This window comes from Cinclus cinclus, chromosome 22 (assembly GCF_963662255.1).
Source record: "Cinclus cinclus chromosome 22, bCinCin1.1, whole genome shotgun sequence".
In the NCBI taxonomy this organism is placed as follows: Eukaryota; Metazoa; Chordata; class Aves; order Passeriformes; family Cinclidae; genus Cinclus; species Cinclus cinclus.
Genome location: NC_085067.1, coordinates 4,240,941 through 4,267,038, shown reverse-complemented (window position 1 = coordinate 4,267,038; position 26,098 = coordinate 4,240,941). Strand labels below are relative to the sequence as shown.

General features: G+C 60.3%; 3 protein-coding genes across 4 annotated transcripts in view; 1 reads left to right on the top strand and 2 right to left on the bottom strand.

Annotated features, from left to right (window-relative positions):
* Positions 1–776: 776 nt before the first annotated feature.
* On the bottom strand, positions 777–13,957 carry SEZ6 (seizure related 6 homolog). 2 transcript variants are annotated; one of them, XM_062506936.1, is made up of 17 exons: positions 13,894–13,957; positions 6,085–6,654; positions 5,879–6,012; positions 4,812–5,004; positions 4,327–4,512; positions 4,084–4,252; positions 3,555–3,721; positions 3,277–3,471; positions 2,964–3,102; positions 2,686–2,882; positions 2,415–2,609; positions 2,143–2,334; positions 1,866–2,063; positions 1,731–1,769; positions 1,509–1,629; positions 1,326–1,428; positions 777–809 (listed from the first exon to the last, which is right to left on the bottom strand). In XM_062506936.1, the coding sequence occupies exons 1-17, from the start codon at positions 13,955–13,957 to the stop codon at positions 777–779; spliced, it is 2,895 nt and encodes a 964-aa protein (XP_062362920.1). The 2 variants fall into 2 exon arrangements, with proteins under 2 accessions (XP_062362920.1, XP_062362919.1); XM_062506935.1 differs by lacking the exon at positions 13,894–13,957 and adding an exon at positions 10,968–11,136.
* Positions 13,958–17,519: 3,562 nt separating this feature from the next.
* On the top strand, positions 17,520–19,960 carry PIPOX (pipecolic acid and sarcosine oxidase). Its single transcript, XM_062507166.1, has 8 exons — positions 17,520–17,645; positions 17,965–18,113; positions 18,556–18,757; positions 18,927–19,109; positions 19,172–19,324; positions 19,392–19,550; positions 19,659–19,734; positions 19,830–19,960. Exons 1-8 carry the CDS (start codon positions 17,520–17,522, stop codon positions 19,958–19,960), a joined length of 1,179 nt encoding a protein of 392 aa, XP_062363150.1.
* Positions 19,961–21,471: 1,511 nt separating this feature from the next.
* MYO18A (myosin XVIIIA) overlaps positions 21,472–26,098 on the bottom strand; it is a 31,234-nt gene continuing 26,607 nt past the window's right edge. Inside the window, exons 40-42 of the mRNA XM_062507310.1 lie at positions 24,701–24,823; positions 22,616–23,794; positions 21,472–21,580 (exon numbers count right to left, since the gene is read on the bottom strand). Coding sequence (XP_062363294.1) covers positions 22,624–23,794; positions 24,701–24,823 — 1,294 coding nt within the window. The 3' untranslated portion in view covers positions 21,472–21,580; positions 22,616–22,623. The remainder of the gene's footprint in view (positions 21,581–22,615; positions 23,795–24,700; positions 24,824–26,098) is intronic.

Here is a 26,098-nt window from a genome sequence, read left to right as displayed (position 1 = left end):
GGGGTCACAGCCATGCCCGGTGCCCCTGCCCACCCCGTCACTCCGGGTCTGGCCGCGCTGGGGTGCCGGGACGCGCGGGGGGGACACGCTGGTGGCGGAAGGGACCCCCCCGGGAAGGGCGAAGCAAGCGGGGACCGGGGGGGCTCGCAACATGCTGGGGGCACAGGAGGGACACGTCCCTGCGTGGCGGCGGTGGGAGAGACACAGGGTTGCGGGGGGACCAGCCCTGTGCTGGGTGGGGGGCGAGGGCGGGGCACCCACATGGCCACCCGAGCCCCCTCGCCCACCCCCCGGGGCTTTGTCCCCTCCCCGCTGCAGCCCCGGGGAGCCCTGTCCTTACCTGGGGTTCCCACAGCGCTGCTCCCCCTGCCTGAGTCACTCCTCGGTCGCAGGGACTGTGGGGGCTGTTGTTTCCCCCTGCGGAGGGCTGGGGTGGAAGGATGGAGCCCGAATGGCAGGGTAGGGTCCAAGGACCCTCGCTGGCTCAGGGGCCGGGGGGCAGGATGGGGTCTAGGGACCCCCACTGGCTCAGCCTCTCAGGAGCCCAACGTGGGGGGCTGGGTGACAGTGGGGCTCGGGCAGACCCCACGGGGGTCCGGGTGGATTGGGAGTGGCAGGGGGGTGGCCGGTGCCCAGGTGGGTCCTGCCAAGTGCTCGGCTTGAGTCTCCTTGGGAGAGGTGTTCCCAGCCCGTGCCGGGGGCCAGCGGGCACGGGAGGGCCCGGGAGGGGTGGCTGCAGCGCCCAGCTCCACGCTGCCCACACCTAGATGGACACCTCATATTCCCTCGTGTCCTGCAAAGAAAACAGACTGCAAGGGGTTGGACACTTGGCAGTGCAACGGGGTGCCTGGGACAGGGACAGGGCTTCTCCCATCCCATAAGGACTTGGGGGCACATCCCAGACTACAGACAGCCCTTAGGATGTGTGTCCCATCCTGTACATGGGTCCTGGATCAGTGTCCATCCTGTTCATGGTGCTTGGATGGATATCCCAGATAGTGTGTGTGGTGCCTGGATAGTTGTCTGAACTGATGTGTGGTGCCTAGATGGATATCCCACCCCACATTCCCTGGTTCCATCCCCTGTGGTCCCTAACTGGATGTCCATCCTGTGAACAGTCCCTGGATAGATGCATCATCCCATGAGTGGTCTCTGAGTGCATGTCCCATCCCCTGTGTTGTTCCTGGATGGATGTCCTATCTAATGCATGGTTCCTGGAACATATGCCCCCATCCCATACACAGCCTCTGGTACAGGTGGCCCATGTGATGCAGGGTCCTCAGGGTGCCCAGCCCCAGATGGGGGGTGTGGGGCCCAGTACTTACTCCTGTCTCGTAGGTGGGATTGTCAAAAGCCGACTCCACGGTGATATGGTCGTAGGGGTGGGAGCCAGCAAGAGGCAGCTGAAGGGCTGGCTTCCCCTGGAGCCTGTGGGGAAGGGGCAGCTGGAGTGGGCAGTGGGGGGATGTGGGACCCCATGGGGTGACAGGAGCCAGCAGGCCACTCACTTAGAGAAGTAGAGATAAATGCCCCCGATGAGCAGGGCCACCACCAGCACGGGCAGGAAGACAGCGATGGCAACGTTGGTGCCCTCCAGTGTTGTCCCCGAGGGCACGGCCTTGGCCACAGCTGTCCGGGAGAGTTGGGGGCTCACCCAGGGGACACCCCACACTGGCCGCACCCCGGGTGCCCCTCCATGCTCTGGCACCCCAACACACCCTTGCCCTTACCATCCAGGTTACGGTTGCTGTAAAACTCATCGTAGGAGGCTGGAGGAGGCAGAAGAGAGAAACAAACACCAGGGGTGAGAAGTGGGGTGCTGAGCGGTGCCGGCGGGGTTCTGGGGTGGGGAGTGGTTGTCTCACCTGCCTTGCAGATAGGAGGGGAGCCGCTCCAGCGTGAGGGGTGCCCTGGCAGGCAGCGCAGGCTGCCCTCGCCCAGCAGCGCCCGGCCGGCGGTGCAGGAGAAGTGTAGGGTGGCTCCTGCCGGGTACAGCCGCCGCTCGGGGTTCTGCCGCCCGCCCGCCGGCACGCCGGGATTGTGGCAGGGCTCGTAGGTCTCCACTGCGAGGCAGTGGTAAGGTGGCATCAGCGCTCGCTGTCGGCTTGGGGGATATGCCCGGGGAGGGGATGCCCAACTCACGGATGCACTTGGGGAGGCGGTCACTCCACTTGGGTCCCCCGGCAGCACGGTCATGGCAGGTGAGGGTCCCAGCGCCAGCCAGGACATAGCCCTTGTCACAGACGTACTGCACGGTGGCTCCCACCGGGAATTTAGGGTTGGAGACCACCCTGCGGCTGTGCTCAGCATCCCCAGGGTCCCGGCAGGTTGTCACTGCAGGCAGGAGTGCCTGATGGTGAGGGTGGCTGGGGATGTGCTGCAGGGCAGGGTGGGCACTGGTGGGCACCACTCACCCCGCTCGCAGGAGGGCAGATCACCGCTCCACGTCAGGTCCCAGTGACACATCAGGAGGTCAGTGCCGATCAGCTGGAAGCCAGGGTAGCAGTGAAAGGTAACCACAGTGCCATGGAGAAGCTCTGGCTGTGAGGACGTCTTCCAGCCATTGGCGATGTCCGGCAGCTCAGGGCAGGTGTCATTACGGGGTACCTCTGTGGGCATGGAAGGCTGAGCAGGGCATGGAGGACACTGCAGACACCAGGGACACTCTCCCACCATGGGCCTCACCAGAGAAGTGGATGACAAAGCCCTGCCGATAGGCAAAGGCACCGGCACCAGGGTCAGATTGGAACTGGACAGTGACATCGGCAGTGGATGCGTAGAGCTTGAAGCGGCCACGGGCGCCTGTGTACTGGCCCAGGATGCGTGCCGTCAGGTCGTCCCCATCATAGAAGGTCAGCATGTCCCCAGAGCCCAGCCGCAGCCTGTGGCAGTGGGGCCGTGAGGGCAGGGAGTGCACAGATCCACCACCCACCATCCCCATCCCGGCCCATCCCGCCACTCACACGCGGACATCCAGCATGATGCGCTTGTCCTCCTCCACGTGCAGCCCCCAGATGCAGTCCTGGCCCTTGCCGTAGGCCTCTGGCCAGTTGGGTGACAGCACCACTCCGGCCGTGTCCGTCAGCTCCCCGCTGCACACCGCTGTGGGCACACGCTGGGCTTGGCACTGCCATGGGGCACCTGCCATAGCATCTCACATCCCAGCACCCACCATGTCCCTCAGTTCCATCACACACAACAGCACAGTGGCTGCGGTATCTCTCATCCCCCGTCCACAGCAATCCCCGGCACACTCCAGCACACACCAGCACCCACCACGGCACGCTGGTTCTGTCTCATTCCACTGTGGATCACTGGGGTCGACACACTCGATGATGGTGGAGCCCTGCTCCAGTGTGTAGCCAGGGTCGCAGCTGAACTCCACCGTGGTGCCCACGGGGTACCGGGGATCACTGGCCGTGAAGTTCCCATACTTGACAAAGGGCTCGTAGCAATGCCCCTGCTCAAAGGCTGCAGGCACAGGGGCAAAGGTCTGCAGGGGCCAGGTGGGCACAGGGATGTTTGGGGTGCTCTCTATGCCCTTGGCCCCATACCCTCATAACGCAGTGCCATGCCCGCAGCGGCCCCACTGCTGTCGGTGGTGAGCTCCACGAAGAAGTGGCGCCCTGTGCTGAGCAGCCCCTCGATGGGCAGATACTCCACCTCGTAGGAGTCATACACCGGCGGTGCCTCCACGTTGTTGCCATTGCGGATGATGAGCCTGCCAAGGCATGATAAGGGCAGGGTGTAGTGCTGACCATGACCAACAGCAGCCGTGCTTGGGCATGGATGGTAGCCTCCAACACCGGCCATTTCCAACAGCACCATCCTTGGGCATGGGCAGAGGTTATCTTCCTTTAATATGTCAAACGCCTGTCCTTGACTGTGGCTAATGGCCAAAAGTAGCTACATTTGGCCATGGCGAGTAACATCCATCCTTAAATATGACTAATGGCGCCTACCCATGGCAGATCCCATCCTTGGATATAGCCAGGAGCACTCATCCTTGTACGTGGTCCCACTAGGGGCTGCCCCAGGATGCCCCCACACCCCTAGCCCCCCTACTTTGCTCCAGAGCCAAACCTGTCATCGTCCTCTGCCAGCGACACCTTCTCAAAGTGGAGGTGCAGGCGGTGGCCAGCCGGCGCTTCCAGCAGCCAGTGGCACGTCAGGTTGTTGCTGTAGTTCCCGGGAAAGCCAGGCGAGACAATGCGTCCCACTGTGGCATTCCGGACCACCCCACCACACGCCGCTGTGGGAGAGGGACCATCAGTGGGTGACTGTGCCGTGCCAGCTGTGCCGTGTCCCCGTGGTGCCAGTGCTTACCAAGACAGAGGGGCTCGCGGGCGCTCCAGAAGGGGCGGGTGGCGTTGCGGCAGACGAGCCGGTGGGTGCCCTGCAGTTGGTATCCCGTGGAACAGCGGAAACGGGCATCCCCACCAGGATGCAGGCTGCTGACTGAGACCTCCCCGAAAGCCGGCCGTGCCGGGAAGGGGCAGCTCAGCAGATAGGCTGGGGGCAGGTGGTGGCGTTACCAAAGCTGAGGAGCTATGGACCCCCACAGAACCCAGAAACTGCCTCCCCAGACCCCTGGAAATGCCTAGGTGTGGCAGGTCTTGAGTGATACAATGCCTATGGCTGCCAACAATTATGCGAAATGAATCCATAATTGCTAGGGCCAATTAGCTCTCCATGGGCGTTCCTCACCCAGTCAGTGCCCGCTTAAAATACAGATAAATTCCTGGTACATAAATTAGCACCATACTGGCAGGGATGCTCGAAGAGGGTACAGAGGGATCTGAGCCCCATACCTTGGTAGCGAAAGTGGTAGGAGCCAGGGCTGGGGGGCCGGGGGCTCTGGAAGCGGAGGGTGAGGAGGTTGGCTGGGCTGCGGATGACCTGGCCCCGCAGCAGGAAGGACTCGTTGGCCAGGAGGTTGGGCTCCAGGCCTCCTGTGCTCTCCACTGTCATTGTCTCCCCTTCTGCCAGGCTGATGTTCTCTACCTGCAGGGGACACGAGTGTCACCACCACACCATCATGGAGCTGGTCCTTGAGTGGTTTCTCTGTGGTCGATAGCCCACTGGAGCTTGTCTGTGCAGGGCAGCACTTTTCAAACATGGTTAGCAGTGCCATAAATCATCCCCCACACCAAGAGCAGCAGGGCCCAGCCAGCAGCTCTACCACAGCACCACAGCACAGCCAGGCCCACACCAGCAGCCTTGCAGCCAGCCAGCCTCACCCTCTGGAGCAATTTGTTATTAATGATGCTAATTAAGCCTTGCTGCATGTTGAGGAGCAGCAGCACTGCTGAGTGTGGGCTGGAGCAGGGCTGGTGGTGGACATGCTGCCTCTGGCTCACCTCTGGCTTTCCACAAGCCATGGCACTGCCCTATGGTGGCTTCAGCAGAGATGGGGACACATGGCACATGCCACTGACGGGAGCAGCACACGGCCTCAGCACAGCAGGGTTTTCTGTCAGCCTCTGCTCCTGGCAGATGGGTGCTGGGTGTTCCTGGCCCTGCAGCACAGCATGGCACCTGCTGGCACTGCTCACACCTTCTCCATTAGGGCTTAATTAATTAAATCTAACAGCACTTCTTTGTGATGGGTGCCAGCCTCAGCAGCTGGTGGACACAGAGGATCCTGGAGCATCCCACCAGCTCATGTACCCACATCCCTGCGCTAGGGCCTGAGGGTAGGCAATGCCCTGAGCCAGCTCTCTTAGCTTAGGGACACAGGAATGGGGACAAGGACAGGGACAAGACCATGTGTTTGCTGCACCCTGCACAGACACACAGCCATGACACAGAGTAGGGGACATGCCACACTTGTCTGCAGCCCCCTGCCACCCTGTCCCACCTTCAGCCCTCAGCTCACCTTGAGCTCCACGCCATAGCCAGGGTAGACAGAGATGGTGTACGTGCAGTCCAGGCTGCCATCATAGGGGACACCAGTAGGTTCTGGGGACACCAGCCAGCCCTCGGGACCCGCCAGCGTCCGGTTGCAGGGAGCTGGTGACAGAAGAGACCCCAGCTCAGCCCCGCTTCACCTGAGCTCCACCTGACTCCCTCCCTGGTGCTCACCTGGCCCCTGCAGTGTGGTGACAGTAGTGGTGGTGATGGTAGAGGTGGTGGTGGTCCCCTCCTCATCCCCAGGCATCACAGTGGCCCCGGCATGGGGTGCCAGAGATGTGCTGGCTGTGGTGGGTACCTGGCTGGGGGATGCAGTGCTTGACTCTGGCACCCCAGAGGGGGACCACGAGGGGTCTGCACCTGGCACAGCCCCCCACGCCTCCCCCCACGGCCCGGGACGCCCTGCTGGTGTGGTGAGCGGGTCAGTGGGGAAGGCGGGCCGGGGCAGGGCAGGGGTGCGGGGTGAGGGCTCAGGTTCTGGGGGGTCAGGGGCTGGCTGGAGGGCACCGGCAGGGAGGAGGGGGCCGGCGCCAGCAGGCAGGAATGGCGCCTGGGCCAGGTAGTCCTTCTTCAGGAAGGCTTCGTGCAGCAGGTCCTCCAGCAGAGGGTGGTGGTTGAGGATCTTGAGCGTGGGTGCCGTGCTCACAAAGTGAGCCTCTGCCTCCCGCTCCACCGGCGTGGGCAGCGCTGTCGGCTCCGCCTCAGCGCTCTCCCCAGTCTTCCTCGCCAGCCCGTTGAAGCCTGGAGGGAGGAAAGAGTGTGGGATGCTGGGGATCTGCGGACTGATGGTGTGTTGGGGACTGACAGGGAACAGAGGACAGGTGATGCTTCAACAGGTGGCACCTGGGAGCAGAGCTTGGATATGGACTGATGCTGTATCAGGTAAGGATGCAGCTCTGGGGAGTGATGCTGGTGCAGTGCCACAGACCTGTGCTGCACTGGGGACCAACACTTCCCAGGGACCAGCCCTCCACCACAGGCCAGTGCCGCTCCAAGGGCTAACACATCCCTGCACACCAAAATTCCCCCAAAACCTGGATGGCAAACAAGCACATCAGCCATGTGCAGCGGGTCCATGACACCCTCTCCTCAGCATACCCTTCACTGGGGCAGCCCTGGCAATTAAGTCCTGGCTAATTAATGCACATCTGCAGCTTGTATACCATGTGTAGGGGTGCCCACTCCTTCTGTGAGCCAGCCCACAGGGGGACAGCCGTGGGATTAGGTGTCCCTGATCACAGATTATCCTTCACCACAGAGGTGGCCATCCCAGGGTGCATACACTTATTATAGGTGACTGCCATGACCAGCTGTACCAGGAATGTCACGGGAGCCTGGACACTTGGACCCCTCTCCAGGCTGCCAGAGAGCTCAGCTTCTTTCCAACCAGTGTGAATCTGTAGGGAACCCCCTACCCCATCGATGCTCCCCCCTCTCCCACCCACAACCACAGGGATTCCCTTGTCACAGCCCCGTGTCCCTCCCAGGCATTAGTCCCTGAACAAATCCCCAGCATGCCCAGCCCAGCAGCTTACGGCCTTTAGACCAAAAATAAAAGAGAATTTAATCAGCCCTAATGAGTCACCCAGCATTTCCCGCTCCTGGATCTGGCACAGCACCGTCCCCTCTCCTGCTGGGCACGGCTTAGTGCCGCGGCAGAGGGGATGCCATGCTGACACCCAGCATCCCTGTGAGACCACGGCAGCGCGTGGGCACGTCTTGCCGCCGTGCACAGGCACTGATGACACGATACTGCCAATTACCGGGTAATTATCCCTATCCGTAGCAGGGCAGGGCCCCGCGAAGATTAATTACTCTGCGACTGCCGCTTTTAAGGGACTATTAAGAGACATTATCTTGGGTGTGCAGCGTAGTGGGGAGCTGCTGGGTGCTGGCAGGCGTCCTCACACCGCTGCTACCCACTCCCTGTCCCCACCATCCCCCTGCCATCGAGCTGGGACAATGATAATGCCCTGGGCACAGAGGCACAGCAGGGACACCTGCCCGCACCAGCTCTGAGAGATTCACTTGCCCCCCAGCAAGGCCAGAATTATATTTTAATAGGATCCATTTATTAGAACATAAAAGTTAATGAGTTTATACTGAAGGGCGCCAAAATCTCTGTTAGGCTTTAACAGCAGATTAGTGCTTAGGGCTGGGCCCTCCATTGCCACCACTGCCCTATGCAGTGAAGGCTGGGCTACAGATTCCCACCCAGCCCCCTGGACACTCCTGTCCATAAGCATCTCTCCTGCCCGAGGTGCTGGGGAGAACAGTGGTCCCCATGGAGGCCAGACCTCACAGCAAGGATCCTACAGCAGGTCCCGTCTGGACACTGAACACCCTGGGCTGGGCAGTGTCTCAGTACCACAGGGTTCTCTTGGCACAAGGGGGTTCTTGGGACACTGTTGACCCTCTGGGGATGTAGGAGGCTCAGGACACTGTGGGAAGGCAGTGGGTGCCCAGCTGCTGCCACCCGTGCCCCGTGAACACCACAGTATTAGATCCTCCACCTCCACAGATGTCTCTAAGCAGCTTATCTCTAGTGCAACAGCTATGTCCCTCCCATGTCCCCAAGGTGACCAGGGACGGCTGACATGGGACTGGCTACCCAGCAGACATCTCTGTGGGCCCTGGCACCCAGCAGTGACCCCGCTGAACTCAGGGCGGGCAAAGGGGCTGTCAAGTCCCCAGTAGCCATGTGCCAGCATCCCTCGGCATGCTGGCGATGGTCACACCCACCACAGGGTCCTAATCCCTCCCACTGGCTTTGTCGGGTGGGAGTTTATTAACAGCAGCCGGGAGATGCCAGAGACTAATCTGGCTGTGGCGGGTGGAGGCCCCCCCCACGGGAATCGATGCTGCCTGCTGTCACAAATAAATAAATAAGGCGGCACGCGGCCGCCCAGGGAGCACCGATCGATGCTGCCTGCCAAGAAAGCAATAACAGAGTGCCCAGCTCAGGGAGGGGACAGGGCAGGGCCCTCAGTGGCCCCAGGAGCATCACAGCACCGTGGCACAGTGGTGTTCCATGCCTCAGTTTCCCCATCTGTAGGAGGGGGCAGGCGAGAGGTGCAGACAGGCGGGTGCCTGGCACAGGGTGAAGGCAAGGGCTGGGCCTCACAAGATTCTAAGTTTATTTTCTAATTTAAAATCCAATCTGGCTTTGCCCCCATGGCCAGGGCCAGCAGTTGTGATGAATGAGCTGTCAGGTAGCTGACGCCACGCTCCCCCACCTCCCTGTCCCATGGCCTCCAGCCCCCTGAACCACCCCCAGCCTCCATAACAGGAACAGGAGAGGAAACACACCCTATTGATACCAAATCCCTACCTGCCCCCTGTCCTGCTGACCCTGAGGACCCCAGGGAGGGATCAGGGCTTGTGCTGAAAGCAGCGTGGGCAGGAGCAGGCAGGGAATACAGGTGGGTGCAGGTGGTGGGTGGGCAGGTGTAGGCAGCGTGGGAATTCAGGCATTGTTGGGATGCAGGCAGGGGTGGGCGTGCACAGGCAGGAGAGCACAGATGGTGCGAGGGTGAAGGCAGGGGTGGGTGGGTACGGGCAGGACTGTGCAGCCAGCTCCTCTGCCACCCAGCCGTCACCACAGACAAACCACTGACATCCAGCATGGCGAGCTGGCACCTATACTGGCATCCATGTCCTCTCGCCCCATGGCCACCTCCACCCTGGCACCACCAGTGACCCCAGATGCCCATGGCCAAGCTGAGACTGTTAGAGCAGCTGGAGCAGGGACCCAAGGGGCTGCCCTGGTGCCTGGGGACACCGCTGGCGAGTGCGGCCGCCAGCCCTGGCAGCTATCGGAGGAGCTCAGCTTTAATATTCATGGCAGCGCTGGCGGGGAAGCGTTTGACCTTGTATGTTTTGCAATTCTCCTTGAATTGAACAGTCATTTACCCGCTGACACATGTCACATCACCGCAACCAGTTCCCTGGAGCATCGTGGCGGCCGAGCACCGCCTGACACACTGAGCACCACCGACACCGGGTGGGCACGAGGGCAGAACCCAGCGGGCAGCCGGGTGCCCATCCCTGGGGCTTTCCTCCCTTCCCACCTGGTGGATGCCAATGGTGCCCTTGTCCCCTCCTCGCCACGCACGGCCCAGGTAATCCCCCTTCCCCATTCTCCCTGAGGAGCTAATGGGTTTCTACAGCAATTTCCCTATGTAGCAGCAGGGATAAATTGTATGTCTGCTTCAGACCCAAGCACTGTGGTGTGCCATGTCCCCCCTCCCTGGACTGACAGCACCCAAATCAGCCCCTCCAGCCCCTCCCCGAGGATTTTCCATGAGGAATACCCCACTGCTGGGCAGCACCCACTCTGTGCCACCCCACAGTGGCCATGATGTAGGTGTCAGAACCCCATGGGGCTCTGCGCAAACTCTGGTCTCTCCCAGAACCCAGCAAACCTCACCCTTCAGAGTGGCAGAGGGGCACCCAGCCCTTGGGGCACCCCTCGGTGCTGGGGGGTGCCTGCCCAGCGTGGGCAGGATTCAGGCAGGGTGAGCAGGACCACGCTGCCCACCCAGCTCCCGTCTCCCATTCCCTCCGCCCACTGCCAGAGACAGTAATTGAAATCGGTTGCGGGAGGCGAGCGAGAGCTGCTCGTTGGGCTCCGCGTTGGGCTGCTCAGCCATGTCATACTTCCTGCAGACACCATTCCCTCCCATCGCCGCCTGCTCCTGCCAGAGCCAGTATTTCAGCTGTCCCCAGCTCTCTGTCTCTTCAGCCAGCCCCACATCCTGCCCCAGCACCGCTTTTCCTAGAGGATGAACCACCCAGTTCTGGAAGCCACTGAGGGCTGATCTTACAGCCAACATCCCCCCTTGCTGCCACCCCCCCCAGGGCATCTGGGGACCACCAGAGCCTGCCCTGTCCAAGCATCACCTCACTCATTGCCCACCACTGGCTGATCTGGCATTTCAAGCACCTCTCTCCATTTTCACAGGGTCAGAGCAGCGCTCTTGCAGCTGATTAATATTTGATCCCTTCAGCACAGCTCGTTACTGCATTTAAATTATATATGTAATAATTTCTACTGGCACAGCGAGAGTGCAGGCTGGTTCCTGCTGCTTCTCCTGCAGGCTGGGGGTTGAGCAGATCCCCAACCTTGGCCACTGGGACCCCCTGGCACCTCAGAGGATGTGATGAGCAGTGCCAGGTCTCAGCAGAGGGCAGGTTGGCAGTGAGCCAGGCAGATAGAGGCATCCCCAGCTGCCTCTAAAGGGTCCAAGCAGCCCCTTCACCCATCCAAGGATGCTCATGGTGGGAGCAGTGCTGGCCCTCTGGTTGTCCCCATCTCCCCAGCAGCAAGAGGAAGGGATGCTGCCACTCCCGAGCTCCTGCCTGCGACTGGAGGGAATCCATTACCTCCCTGGTTATAGGCAGCTTTCAGAGGCAATCTTTCAATTGTGTGCATTTAAAGAATTGATTGGAGGCGAAATTATCCTCTCCCGTCAGAGTCGCTGGAGACACAACTTCATCTGCCTCCCCTGGAGACTGTTGGTGCTCCCAGGGGACCCCACAGCCAGGGTCAGCCTCAGCCCCTACCCTGGCAGGGGCTGCAGGCAGGGAATGACAGCCCCAGCAGCTCCATGCTAGCCTGGGGATCCCATCAGCAGCACAGAGTGGGGGGGTTGTTTCTTGCTCCAAACCAGGCCTGGGGGTGCCCTTGTCATGCCCTTGCCCAAGCTTTTTGCACCCCATTTTTCCCCATATTCCCACTGCTCTGACTCTGCCTGGCAGCCCTGCTTGGCACAGCACCCTGTGCTGAGTTCATCCCCAGAGCTGCAAACCCACAATCAGGCTCCCGGGCAATGGTGGGGGTGGTTGGCTCAGCCTGCTCCCCACATCCCCGCGGGACAGCCCTGCACTCCTGCTCCCTGGCTTTAAGAGTATTATCCAGATAATCCTGGCCTGGCGGCATGGCAGCGTGGCGGTGACGAACTCCTCCGAGGCACGCAGGGCACGAGTACACGCGCTGTTAATGACTGGAGCCTGCCTCCTTCCCCAGCCCCCTCCTCACACCGAGGCCCCAGCCAGCACCCACATCCCCAGGGGCACCTTGTCCCCCAAATACATCACCCTTATGGGCACAGTGCATCTGGCTGATGCTGGATGCCGTGGCACAGCTCATGGGGGTACAGCCAGGCCCTGTGCCCCCTGCCACAGCCTGTGTTGCTTCCTAATGCCCCAGGCTACCAGGACCCCAAATTACAAGGAGGTCCCTCCAGCATGGCTAAGATGACCCCTACAAAAATGCCTGGCCTGCCATGGCTTTGGAGAGATGGGGAGAGGGGCTGCAGTGGGGCAGGGTTGATGGAGCTGTGCCTGGCACCATCCTCCTCGGCTGCACTAGTGCCATGGGGTCCAGACCCCACTTTCTGCTGGGGCAAATCCCTGTGGATGACAAGGGCTGGTGGTGCTCCACAGCTGGCATAGGACAGAGAAAGGATCAGACACTGCATTGCAACGACTCAGACCACATCACCAAGCTCCCCAACCTGGATGAGGGGTCCATGACTCGCTGACCCCGTGTCCCTCAGACCCATGGCTCATCCCCATCATGCACCAGCCCATCGATGCCAAGTCAAGGCCACGGTGACACTGAGCATGGCAATGCTGCATGGAACCCTGGGTGCTGCCTGGGAGCCCTGCCTGATGGAGGATGGGGAGTTTGAGGCACAAGCCACACAGGCAGCTCCCAGTACGTGATGAGGGGATACAGGGTGGACGGGACCCCATGGGTCCCAGCCCTGGGAAAAGCTCAGCACCTCCTAGGGCATCCCTACATTTAAGACTCTGGGAAATGCACATGCAGTGTTTAATTAACTTTATTGATATTCAGAAATTAGGGGACTGACTAGAGGTAATTGCTCATTAGAAATCATTAAACTGACACAGTAAGCACCAGCCTCCCTTGGGGGGAATCTGCCCTGCTCAGCGCCCTGCTCCCAGGACAGAGCCAGCGACATGGACCCCCCATTCCAACTCTGCTGCCCCCCTAGCAGGGCAGGAGATGGGGGTGCCATGGCATTGCCCCACTTGCTGTCCCCATCCACTCTTTTCCCAAGAAAGAAGGCTGTGGCAGCAGCCCCAGGTGGCAGAACGAGCTGGGAATAGAAGCGGGCGCAGGGCCACGGCGCCCTTCCCCGGCTGGGCTCCGCTGCCAGATGGGGAGTTTATGTAACTCCCCGCACGGCTGCTGCCTGCAGCCGGTGTCCACATCCCGCATCCCACCGGGGCCAGCAGCGCTGGACCACGACCCACCCGCGGCCCCATGCATGGCCACAGCGCTCCAGTGCACCCCAATCCCTGACAGGTCTCCCCAAGCCTTAGAGGGTCCCCCAATTCTATCTTTTAGGGCAGCGGAGCCACGAGGCATCGGGACTGCCGGTACCCCACGGGTGTCAGAGACAAGGAGCCGAGCTGGGTGTTGGCTGCTCTCCTTGGCAAACCAACACCCGCCACCCCCGCGTCCCCAGCGGAGCTGGTGGGGTCACACCGACCGGGAAGAGAGGGAGAAAGAACCGAATGCTCCCACGCAGCAGTGGGGACCGCACGGAGGGACCGGCTCACGGCATAGCCAGCCCGAGGGGGGCTCGAAGGGCTCGGTGACCCCGGGTGCGGGTCCCGCCGTGCCTGCCCAGCCCCCGGTGCAGTGATTCTTCCCCCGGCAGAGGGGCTGCCGCCGGAGCCTGCCGGGGGCGGCGTTGCACCAGCCCGGCTGCAAAGCGCTGCGCGCGTCCCCGGAGGAGGCGGCGGTGGGGCGGATAACGGGGAGGAGGGGGGGGGGGGGGATATTCTCGGTTCACCGGGGGTAAACAGGGAGCGTCCCCTCCGCACCGGGGGGCGAGCACGAGTTGGCAAAGTTTGACGGCGACGGAGACGGGTTGAGGCCACCCGGTACCGAAGAGCGGTCGGTGTACACGGCGGGGATGACCGGGGATGTCGGCCGGTGCTTACCGTGTGCCGGGGCGCGGAGCAGCGCGGCGAGGAGCGGCAGGAGCAGCGCGGGCGGCGGGCCCATGGCCGGCGGCGATCAGCACCGCGGACAGCTCCGCTGCGGGCACGGCGGCGGCGGCGGCGCCCCGAGCGGCGCCCGCCGATACCGGGGACGGCGGAGGAGAGGTGGGGGGAGAGCCGTAATGCTCCGAACGCGGCGCACACCAATCCAAGGATCGGGGGGGGGGGGGGCTCTCCCCGCCTCTCCCCCACCCCCCCGTAATGCTTCGAGCTCGGCGCTCGCCAATCCCAGGGACAGAGCGGGGGGGGGGGGGGGGGGGGGGGGGGGCGTAATGCTCCAAGAGAGGCGCTCGCTAATTCCAGGGAGGAAAGAGTGGGGAGGGGGGCTCCCCCCACCTCCCCCCCCCCCCCCCCCCCCCCCCGCCGTAAGTCTCCGAGCGAGGCGCCCTCCAATCCCGCAGGCTGGGAGGGGGGGCTCCTCCCTGCTACCCCACCCCCACGCCGTAACTCTTCGAGTGCGGCGACCGCTAAAGCTGGAGATGGAGATTGCGGGAGGGGGATTGCCTAACCCCCCCCATTCCGCCCCGAATCCCGGCAACCCTTCGGGGTGGGAGCCTCCGAGGGCTCTGGGAAAGGTGCTCGGTGCCCACATCACCATATCCTACCTCCCCACCCTGCAGAACTCTCACCACAGCCCCCCCCCAATCTCCTCTTCCTCATCCCTAAATAACCCAAATTAGGGCTGGGCTCATCGTCCCCCGGTCTGAGACACCTGGACCGGGAACAGCACAGAGGGGGGTCGGTATTCTTTGTGGTGGGGGCCAAACAGCCCCTCCCGAGCCCCTTGCCTCGGGGTCCTGAAGGGCAGCCAGCCCTGCAGTGGGCAGATGGTGTTGGCACCGGCACCGAGAAGCTCCATATTGGCTGATGGACGGCTCTTGCGGGTGTTAAAAATATTAAAAGAATCCCTCTTTGTTTAATAACCCACTCCCCATCCTTCCAAAAGCCCAGATGGCTTCGCCTCGCCGGATCCCCCGCAGCCCGGCCAGCCCCGCAGCACACCCAGCCCACGCAGCCGGCTCCGATGGGGGTTTAATTTTAATCCCAGGTCCTGCTTTGCCGACATGCATCATTCCTGCCATGGAGAATGGCATGGCTTGGCGTGGGGAGCCAAGAACAGAGCGGCAGCCAGTCCCACGTCATGGGCTGTGTGCCACCAACCCCGTGGCACTGTCTGTTGTACCACCACGGCTGTGGTGGGAGTGGGGCTGGGAGTGATGCCGGGATCCTTCTCATCCCGAGGGTGCTGCCAGCTCTCCCTCAAAGCACTTTCAGCTGTAAACCCAAAACTTTGATCCATCGGTATCACCATCAATGTTTAATGCAGCAAAGCCCTGGTAGGGCTCAGAAGATGAGCATTTTGAGGCCAAATTGAAGTTTCTAATATTATGATATTCAAATAATTTTAATCTGCCTGATGCTTCCCCAGGCACGTACCTGGACTGCTAATGAGGGCCTGCCTTCAGCCGCTGTTGCTTTTGGCAGAAAACAAACAATTCTTTGCAGGTGCCATCAAAGAATTGGGAATGGAGAGGACTGGGGAGGAAAACGGGGGTGAGTGTGCATGGAGCCAACATATTGTGGATGGGAGAGAAGGATGCTGTTTTTGCCTTGGCTCTCTGGGGAACAGCATTGCTCCCTAATTCTTTTTTAAATGTTGGTTTGTGCTTGGTGAAAAACGAGTTTGGCACAGATGGATGATGAGATTTTGGGAAATTTCTGTCCCAATGTACAGGGGATGAAAAGGGTGCAGTGGGTGCAGAGTATAGCACTCATCAAATTGCATCTGATCCTTGCCCAGCTTTGGCCAAAGTTCCTCACTCCCCATTTCCCCAGTGCCACGTAGATGTGAGCTGGGGCAAATCCCACAGCCTGTGCCAGCCCAAGACCCCATTTTCTCCTCCCCATGCCATTGCCAGCCCTGAGTTTTCCCATCCATCCACCCAGCCCACACAGGGGATATTTCATTTTTACTGAGCTCTCCTGACCCACGCCGGCTGCTTAGGGAAATGGATTTCTTGCTGCCACAAGCATTGCCTCCAGTCAGTATAAACCCAGGTGGAGAGGACATGGCAGCAATGATGGTGACCTTGGCACAGGGCTGAGGGACCCCCCAAAAATTCACCCTAAGGCAAGTTGAGATCCTGCAGCTGCTTTTTGAGCTTTGGGAGTGCAGACTTCCCTGATGCCTGGGTTCAGGCCTGGTTGGGGTCACCTGCAGAACAAAAGCAATGGCCTGAGGGGTCCCACAGAGCCCTGGGGATGGTGATTTGCATCCCACCAGAGGTCTCACCATCTCTGTAACCTCACAAGCAAGGTTTTCCATCCACGTTATTACCACACTGCTAACGGGAGAGGAGTTCATTTTTACCATTTAACGTTTCACGGATAATTAATTATTCTTCATCTTTCCAGCAAAAAAGGAAGAGCAAGTAGAGGGGCTATTCAAAGCAAAAAAAGTCAGCTGAAACCCAGGGAAATTGCTGAATTATTTGTAACATCAAAGGCGAGCGAGGATGTGCTGATTTAACGGGGCCCTTTGTGATGTAGAGCCCTGGGCATTGTGGTGATGCTGAGACTGGGATGCACTCATTGCAGCAGTGGTCATGAGCAGTGGGGTGGATGAGGAGTCTGGGGGGCACCCCAGCCTCAGCCCGTGCTGCCCATCCTCCTCCTTTCACCTCCCCATTACTGTGAGCTGCCAGTTCTACCTTTGCACAATGTTGGGGTGTCCCTGTGGCCTGGTGAGAACCTCCAGTGCTCCCCAAAGCTTCATTCATCACCAGAGGCAAGTGGCAAAATAAATAACGATATTTAACATTTCATAATAATGACAATTAACCAGTAAATAATGCCTTTTACACTGCAGAAGCCAGAGTAAATTAATTTCCCTAATTAGCTGTCAGGCAGCACAGGGCAGTGGAGGCAGTGGGCAAAACTTGCAGCCCTTGCCTGTGTTATCCCTCACTCCAAGGCATTGTCCCCAAACCCCAGCCATACCCCAGAATTTTATAGATTTGCAAACTCCACCATGCTGCATCCTGGCAGCTCTGGTGAGCCCTAAATCACCCCTATCTCCCATTAAAAAAAAAAAAAAAGACAACAAAAGATGGCAACAAAATGGTTTATGGCTGTAATAAATTGTGCTGGAGGGAAAAAAAAAAAACCCTGTTTGCCTGGAAGCAAGGGGGGGGGGATTTCCCATTGGTACACAAATGGAAGCCCTGTGTCCCACCACAGCTGGAACCAGGAGTGACCAGTGGAAAGGGGGATTTATTTGAAATAGTTTTCCTTCACTTCATGCATGCCATCCATTCACTCTGATCAGCAGAGCTGCCTGCCCTGGTGGTACCAGGTGCTGGTGTTGGTGGGAGAATGAGGATGTTTGTGCCTGGTCAGCCCCAAGGGGTAGGAAGAACATGGCCCTTGTGTCCTCCTGTGTCCCCACAGAGCTGGAAGGTGGCCAAAGCTCCACCACCCTCTCATCTTGGCTGGACTCTGCCCCGTTCCTCCCCTTGGCTCACCTCCCAGCAGCCACAGAGACAGGAGCAGGGACGAGGACAGACATGGCTGCCCCAAAACAGCCCCAGAAGTCCACCTACGATATCATTGTCATTGGGGCTGGCATCCAGGGCTCTTTCACTGCCTACCACCTGGCCCAGCGCCACAAGGACACTCTGCTGCTGGAGCAGGTATGGTGACCCCATTCTGCCATGTTCCCTTTCCCAACAGGCTGGGGCGGGTGCCTGCAGACCTGGCTGCCTTCCACTGTGGCACGGAGCAGAGCCTCTGCTGGCACTGCAGTGCCCAGCACCAGGACACCCTGTCCCCAGCACCAGGACACCCTGTCCCCAGCACCAGGACCTCCTTTTCCTGCTGTTTCCCTGTGCCGTGGTTGACAGGACAGGCTGTGTCCTCTGCCCTCTGCCGCACGGCTCTGGTGCACATGGGGCTGGTGGGGTTGAGAGTGGCAGTGTCTGTGGTCACCCCCATGTCCTCTCTGCCTCTCAGTTCCTCCTGCCCCACTCCCGGGGCAGTTCGCACGGGCAGAGCCGCATCATCCGCAGCGCCTACCCCCAGGAGTACTACTCGTGCATGATGCCCGAGAGCTTCCGCCTCTGGCAGCAGCTGGAAGCCGAGACCGGCACCACTCTTTACAGGTGATAAGGACAGGGACGCAGCCACCGTCGGGCACTGTCCCCCCCCCGCGGGACTGGGGGCGGTGACCTTTGGATGGAACGCGGCTTCTTTGGCAGGCAGCAGCCAGTTCCTGGTAATATATGGGGGTTCACGGAGGAAATGTCATTAAGGAAGTGAGCATCTAAATGATCGTCGGGTGCCGGGGTGAGGGCTGATGATGCTTGCTTTATTTAGCGGGGAGAGTGTGATGTCAGAGTCCGGACACTCCCCATGCATCTCACTCTATCCTTGTCACCCGCATCCCACTGTGCGGTGCCCCAGCACCAGGGTGTGGCACATCCCAAGTACCACCGGTGTCACCGTGCCTCAGTTTCCCCCAGGGGCAAAGCAAGCGGGGGGGGGGGGGGGTGGTCCTTGCAGGGAGGGGGAGGAGGGCGAGCTGGCGTGACTGGTGGGATGCAGGCAGACGGGACTGGTGTTGCTGGGGCCGCCGGGAGAGCCGGAGCTGGAGGCCTGCAGGAGGAGCCTGGGTGTTGACGAAGTCCTCGACGCCGCAGCGCTGGCCCAGCGCTTCCCTGGCTTCCAGCTGCAAGCTGGCCAGGTGGCAGTGTTGGACAGCACTGCTGGGGTGCTCTTCGCTGACCGGGCACTGCGGGCAGTGCAGGTAGGTGCTGCTGCGGGGATGGAATACTTTGGGATGACACAGGGACGGGACGGGACGGGACGGGACGGGACGGGACGGGATGGGATGGGATGGGATGGGATGGGATGGGATGGGATGGGGGTCCCCTGGCTCAGTCCTTGCAGCTGCCTCCTGTCACCCTCCCACCCAGGAGGTTTTTCGTCGACATGGGGGCACCCTGCGTGACGGGGAGAAAGTGCTGCGCATTGAACCTGGGCCCACGGTCACTGTCACCACCACTGCTGGGGTGTACAAAGCCCCCCGGCTCATCATCACGGCCGGAGCCTGGACAGGTGCCTTTGTGGAACAACTGGGTCTCCGCCTGCCGCTGCAGGTAAAGGTTGGTGGCACGTGGGGCTGGCACTGTCAGGGCAAGAGCTAATGCAGTGATTCCAGCCCCTGCGCATCAATGTCTGCTACTGGAGGGAGAAACAACCTGGGAGTGCTGGCTTGGGCAGTGTCAGTCCCTGCTTCTTGACCCTGGGGCTGAGCCAAGCCCCCCACGGCATTTACGGGCTGCCCTCCATTGAGTACCCAGGTCTGATGAAGGTGAGCAGGGCACAGCTGAAGGTCAGGGGATTCCCTAACCAGCCCACCCTGACCAGTTGTCCTCCAGGTGTGCCACCACCACGGCAGCCCCACTGAACCAGAGAAGCGGGATCAGGCCCCCTCGAGCACCCCCCACCCTGACATTGCCATCCTAAGCAGCTTCATCAGCAGCTATCTGCCCGGGCTGGAGATCCAGCCAGCAGTGATGGAGACCTGCCTCTACACGGTGAGACCTTCCCCAGGGCACACATCCAGGCATCCAGGGTCCTGAGCCTTCCCCCACCCCAAGGTTAACCCCATCCTATCTCCTCACCTTCACACCCTGGCTCCCCAGAATACTCCAGATGAAGATTTCATCATGGACCAGCATCCCAAGTTCAGAAACATTGTCATTGGCACCGGCTTCTCAGGTAGGCAAGGGCAGCCACTCCCCCAACCCAGCACCCCAGAGCTGCCCAGGGTCACAGGGATGGTTGTACCCCCACCTTCCCTCTCCTTCCCACAGGCCATGGGTTCAAGATGGCACCAGTGGTGGGGAAGTTGCTGTGTGAACTGAGCCTGGGCGAGGAGCCATCCTACAACATGGCCCACTTTGCCATCACTCGTTTCTCTGGTGTGCTTGGGTCTGCACAGTAGGTGTGGGGCTCCAGACATGCCCTCATGGCATTGCACTGGCCTGCAGCTGTATCCCTGCATCCCAGTGTCCTCACACCCAGTACACCTCCATCACCATGCATCTTCATCTCCCTGCACCCTAGGGACTCCCAACATGCTGCACTCCTCCAACCCCACACCCCCAGATACCCTGCATCCCCATGTCCCCATATTCCACCATCCCAGCACCTCTGCATCCTTGCTTCCCCACATCCCTGCATCCTGGTACCCTGCCTCCCCACATCCCAGCATCCCAGCACCCCCAGTGCCATGCAGTGCCAAGCCATCTCTACCAAGAACCCACTCCTGGGGAACAAATTAAGAAGCTTTGTCAGCCTCATGAAGATGGAGCTGGAGCAGTGTGGAGAGACACACTCGCTTAGGAGTCAAGTTAAATGTTTTAATGTTAAATGTGCCATTTTATTATCATTAGATCGCTCCCACTTAATGAAAGCGCATTAGCGCAGCGTGGCTTTATGGCAGCGAGCACCGAGCTTGGCCTGTGTGCTTCCAAGAGATGGTGGGGAAAGAGAAACAACCTGCCAAGGAGTGAGGGGGGTCCCCAAGGTGCAGTGTGTCCCTGGGGCAAGGTGCATGGCACGGGGACAGCACACAGCCAGGGCCAAGGCTGAGCAGTGTAGGCAGCCAGCAATGCACATCATCATCTCCTCCGCGTTAATTATTTAACACCAGCAGGCAGAGGCTCTGTCCCGCTGCTCATCTGCATATTTATGAAGATTGATAAATGATTCAGCACTGGCACCCACAAGGGCTTTCCCCCCCACCCTCCCCAGCACCCATGGGTGCAGCAGGCTCAGGGAAGAGGCCAGGCTTGGCCTTTCCATGAAGCCCTGCATCCTTGCTGGGGCTGGATGCATTCCATCAGACCCTTCCACCATGCAAACACCCCTCCAAAACAGGGGAATCCCCCAGGCACATGGAGCAGGCAGCAGCCAGTATCACCAGCCAGAAATGACGTTTATTTTCATACTGAAAGTAAAGGGGGGGGGGGGGAAGATGCACAGCTGGGCTAGTGCAAAACAGCCAGGCAGAGGTGGGGAGCTGGGGGGGCACGTGGGACCCTCTCCCCATGTCCCCCTTCCTGGCTGCTGGGCGGCTGCTCCCCAGGGCCCGGCCAGCGAGAGACGTCTTTGGCTCAACTAAAAGGGGTGTAAGAGGACGGCAGGGTGCCGAAGGGGGGAGTTTAAGTTATAAAACAAGGAGCCAGCAGGCACTGAGGAATAAATCCCGGGTGCCAGAGCAGCCGACTCTGCCGCCAAGGACAGACAGGAGGTGGGAGGGTGGGGGTGCAGCCAGCGAGCCGGCCGGGCTGCTCCTCCCATGGCTGGAGCCGGGGGGCGGCTGCGTGTGTCCCCCCCACCCCATGCAGAAGAAATACCGGCTGCCCGGAGAGGCCCCCGGAGCTAAGTGTTCCCCGGGGCGGTGGGATGTGGTGGTCGGGGCTAGGCGGGGGTCTCGGCAGCCCGGCTCTCCACCTCGCTGGCACTGGGGGAGCTGCGGGAGGAGCGACGTGTGCTGTCCCCGGCGTCCTGCTCATCATCCCATCTGTCATAGGTGAAGGTGTGCCGGGAGCTCGTGGGACTGTGGGGGAGAGTAGAGTTAGGAGGGGTGATGAGGGGCTCCACGTCCCCAGCAAGGCTTGGCTGCTAAGCACAACTACCCTCCGGCTGCAGAGAGAGCTGTGGTGAGCCAGCACGCTGGCAGCCAGCTGGATAGAGCCTTGATTGCCTCCTTTTTTATGTTTTCCAAGATATCTGGGACATGCCTCACTGCAAAAGACTCCTTGCTGTGTTGAGCTGAGCCTGCCCAGGAAAAGGCTCGTGGCCCTGGGTGCCAACACCAGAGCTCACAACCCTGACTGAGGGTCCCGGTTGTACCCGAGCCCAGGGCTGGGTGCTGGAGGTGTTGCTCCCCGGTACCCCAAGATGCCTTCCCTTCTTCTGGGACAGGCAGCCCAAGGTGACCACATTTCCAAAAGGCTTCTCTCCCTTCCTTCAGCCATTCTCCTATTCAAGCCATCAGAAAGGATGAAGCCTGCTCTGAAATTGCTGACAGGGAGCCCAAACACACCCGCTCTGTATCTGGAGCGTGCAGAGCTCCAGAATCCTGCAGGTTGACACCATTCACACAGGGCAACTCTGAGCTCCAGCAGCCCAACCTGGTTCCCCTCCATGGGTGCTGCCTCCCCCCATGCTCACACACTGCAGTGTTAGTACCCATCCCACTCCCCTCTGCTCCTGGGGCTGTACTGCCCATCAAACCCTTAGCAATTTCCTGAAGGAATAAATCCAGATGTGTCCTGGCCGACGGCTGGGGAGCCAGGAAGGGATTAGCACTTCCTGGCATCCCGCAGCTGCTAATCCTGAACACGCTGCGTCCTGGAAGCACGGGCAGCTGCCGGTCCCGCTGCGGCCATGCCGGGATCCCCCCACAGATGGAGATGAGCTGTGGATGCCCCGCAGCACCCCAAAGCAGGGCTGCTGCAGGCACAGAGGGCTGCCCCATGCCGGGGTGCCCCATGCCGGCGGAGGAGAACTCCAGAGTCAGGAGAGGGTTAGGGTGAGCGGTTAGTGGCACACGGGGAGGTTCATGCTGCACGGCACACACCGCTCCCACCTCCTGCCTCAGTCGCTCTCGGGACGGTACAGGTACTTCATCATCAGGTTGTCCACTTGCTTCTTCCGCTGCTTCTCCTCCTTCTTGCCCCGGGCAGGACGTGTGGGCTCCTCGCTCCCCGCCGCCCGCGGGCCCTTCTTGACACTGGAGGTGCTGCGGTAGGAGCTGGTGGAGCCGGAGGAGGACTCGGAGGAGGAACTGGACTCGGATGATGACTGCTGCTTCTTCTTCTTCTTCTTGGATTTCTTCTTGCTTTTCTTGGCACGCTTCTTGGAGCTCTTCTTCTTCTGCTCCTCCTCTTCCTCAGAGGAGCCCGAGCTGCTGCGGCACCGGCAGGTGTGCCGGGAGAAGTCGAGGGCGGATGCGGAGCGGCGCAGGCTGCCGGAGGGGCGGTCAGCGGTGCCCAGGGGGGCCGCACTCCGGACACTCCTGACACTCCGGACACTCCGGCCGTCATCCCCCGAGTCGGCGTCGGGGCTGGAGTAACCTCTGGCTCGCAGCGGGCGGTAGCTCAGCACTTCTTGGATGGCGGCTTCCAGGTCGGGGTCGAGGTAGGAGCGGTTTCGCACGGGACGGGCGTCCCCAGGACCCTCCTCCTCCTCGGAGGCTGCGCTGCGGGGCCGTGGGGGCACAGAGAAGCTGCGCCCCAAGAGGGGCTGCCCGCGGGACCCTTCGTCCGCCTCATCCAGGCGGCTGCGAGCCAGGGAGAGCCGCGACTCAGGGCGGCCCTCGGGGCCACCGCGCCGGCTCCGCAAGCTGCCGGGGCTGGAGAGGGCGAAGCTCAGCACTGAGCATCCCTCGTCCCCATCATCGCCATCCTCCAGCCCGCGCCAGGAGGCGGAGGAGACGCGGCTCACTGGGGCGGAGGCGACAGAAGCTTTCTCTACGTCGGTGGCCGAGAGGGACCACCGCTTGTCCAGCCCTTGGCGAGCCCGACCGCTGGCGTCGGCGAAGGCGCGGGCGATGACAGCCGCCCGGTCCTGGGGCTCGCCGCCGCGGGCCGCCCTGCGCGGAGGGCGCTCGGGGGAAGGCGGCCGCTCGCCCAGGGCGCTGAACAGCGTCTGCTCATCCCCTCGGCCGCCTATGGAGTCCTTGAGGCCCGGCCGCTTCCTGTAGCTGAGGGAACTCAACACCGACACCGGCCGCTCCTCGGGCTCGGGGCCGTCCGGCGGGGCTGACCTGCACCGCGGCACCGAGGCCCCGCACGCACCGGGGAGACAAGAGAGACACGGGGATGAGCGGGAGAAGGAGGGGCCGGCGAGGCGGCCTCGGCAATTTGCGTCAGCGGGAAATGGCATCGTGGAAAAATGTCATGTAAATGTGGGAATTGTTCTAGCCCAGCACTTTGATTCCCCTTTAAAGTGTTGCCTTCAATTTATTTCATTGTCGGCTACCTGGAGCCGCTGCGTTTGATTCCCGACTTCAGAAAAGGTGGAATTATCTCCAATAACAAAATGTTTTACATCTGCACCGCTGAATAAATTAAACCAATTAACAGAAACCAGCTCAGATCTTTCCCCCCTGCTCGGCAGAGGGAGGGAGTCCCCTGGGACTTCTGGAACCCTGCTAGGAAATTGGGTTTGGATAAAAGCAATCTGTGCTCAGCAGGCACACGTTTTCCAAGGGAAAGGGGAGCGGGGCTGGGGCACACATGTTGTGGGTGCACCTGGGCATGTCCCCCATCTCTGCTAACATTTTCATAGAGGTGTGGGGAGGGGCTGCAGAGGACGGCAGGATGGATCAGGGAATCAATCCTGGGGTGATGGAATGCTGCACAGAGTTAAAGCCCAGCACCGCAAGCCCTGAGGAGGCTGATGGAGTGGGGGCTGTGAATGCTCCCTATGTCTCCAGGGTGGGATGAGGGAAGGGGGACCAGGGAGTTCCCCTGAGTGGGGCGACATGTGTCCCCAGTGAATACTGAGCCACTCACCAGCATTAACCCTTCTCTGGCCATCCACTCAGGCACTAGGTGGGAACACAGCACCAAATGCCACATTCCATGGGCACCCACCCAGCCCTGTCCATGTCCCAGCACAGCTCAGCCTGTCCTCTGCCCACCAGCCCCACGCCCAGCCCTGCACCCACCTGCTGCCCTTCAGGCTGCCATCATCCGAGAGCGCTTTAGAGGAGCCTTTGTTCTTGGAGAGCCAAGACTTCACCCCATCCACGCGCTCCTCCAGCTCCGAGTCCACATCTGAGTCACCATCACTGCCGGAGGAGCGGGTCACCGTGCAAGAAAGCAAGAGGTTAGCAAGGGGAAATGAGTTTTTGGGTGCTGGAGAGATGAAAGTGCACTGGAATGCACTGAACCCCTCCAGTACCCACTATCTGCGTACTCTGGCATGGGGGAAACCCCCTCCTATGGTTCTGCTCCATCTCTGGGACACAGCCTGCACATACATAGTTCAACCTGCAAGCCAGCAGCTCCCTGAAGCACCCCCAAACTACCCCTGTAGCTGCCCAAGGGGCTCCTGCACCCTCTGCCCAACATCTCCCTGTCACTGTGTGGCTCCAGAGCTGGAGACAGCAAGACCTGGCTTGGGGGGCAGCAGGCAGGGCACAGCTCCAGAAACACAGATTTCCAGCTGCAGAACTGGGAAGGAAGTAAGTGGGTTCATTTTATAGGCCGCCGTCGAGTGCAGAATTACAGCGAGGAAGAGCAATGCTGATGGCCCCGGGTAAACAGGAGTTTAGCAGGCGGAACAGAAACGACTCCGGCACGGCAGGCACGGGAGCACAGCGGGCAGATTTACAGCCCTGCTGTGCCCGAGAGCCCCTGATTTACGTCCCGACGTAAAAAAAAGCCCTATCTGGCTTAAACCATCTAATTTATAACGGCCGTTCGTAACCATATTGATTGCCTTTAGAAAGAAGGTGCTGTCTGCATTGCAAAATCCATTCCTCCACGTTAAAAGCATCCCTGAATAAATCTCTCTTAATACCTCACCGCTTACTGCTTTCATTAGGGCTATGGCAGCACCGTCGGGATCTATATGGAAATTGAAGCAGTGTGGTCCCCTCTCGCCACCCTGCTCCCACCAGGCCACTCCAAAGAAGGGATGGGATGTATCATAGGATCTTAAATGGCCTTTTATCCACCTGGTTTTGGGCTTATTCCCTGCCTGGAAATGAAGGCAAACAGCACAAAGGACAGGCTGGGATAGACCCTGTGTATGAATCCTTCTCTTTTTAAATTCAGAGCAACAAGCCACTCTCCATCCTGTGCATCTCCCTCCCCTGCAATACATCCAAGGCAACGCTGGGCTTGGGGAAGAAAAAAAAAACACGAACAAAAAAACACAGAATGACACAAAAAAAAAAAGCCCCAACAAGCCCCGAAAACAAGCTCTGGGGGCAGCTAAGGTTTTCTGATCAACAGAATTAAGCTCCACATCAAACACAGTTTATGTCCAGGCAAACGTGCCGTTAGTTAAGCAGGACCCAGGTCGTGGGAACGACCATGCATGGGGGTATTAATTAGTG

Bases quoted from the DNA above. Each gene is read 5' to 3' on its own strand.
- PIPOX (XM_062507166.1), top strand. From the start codon at position 17,520: ATGGCTGCCCCAAAACAGCCCCAGAAGTCCACCTACGATATCATTGTC. The intron at 18,114-18,555 runs GTGATAAGGACA...GGTGGGATGCAG, and splicing joins ACCGGCACCACTCTTTACAG to GCAGACGGGACTGGTGTTGC. The intron at 19,735-19,829 runs GTAGGCAAGGGC...TCCTTCCCACAG, and splicing joins CATTGGCACCGGCTTCTCAG to GCCATGGGTTCAAGATGGCA.
- SEZ6 (XM_062506935.1), bottom strand. From the start codon at position 11,136: ATGCCTCTATCTGCCTGGCTCACTGCCAACCTGCCCTCTGCTGAGACC. The intron at 2,883-2,963 runs GTGAGTGGCGGG...CCACTGCCACAG, and splicing joins ATCATGCTGGATGTCCGCGT to GCTGCGGCTGGGCTCTGGGG. The intron at 1,770-1,865 runs GTGAGACAACCA...TGCCTCCTCCAG, and splicing joins CCCTCCTATCTGCAAGGCAG to CCTCCTACGATGAGTTTTAC.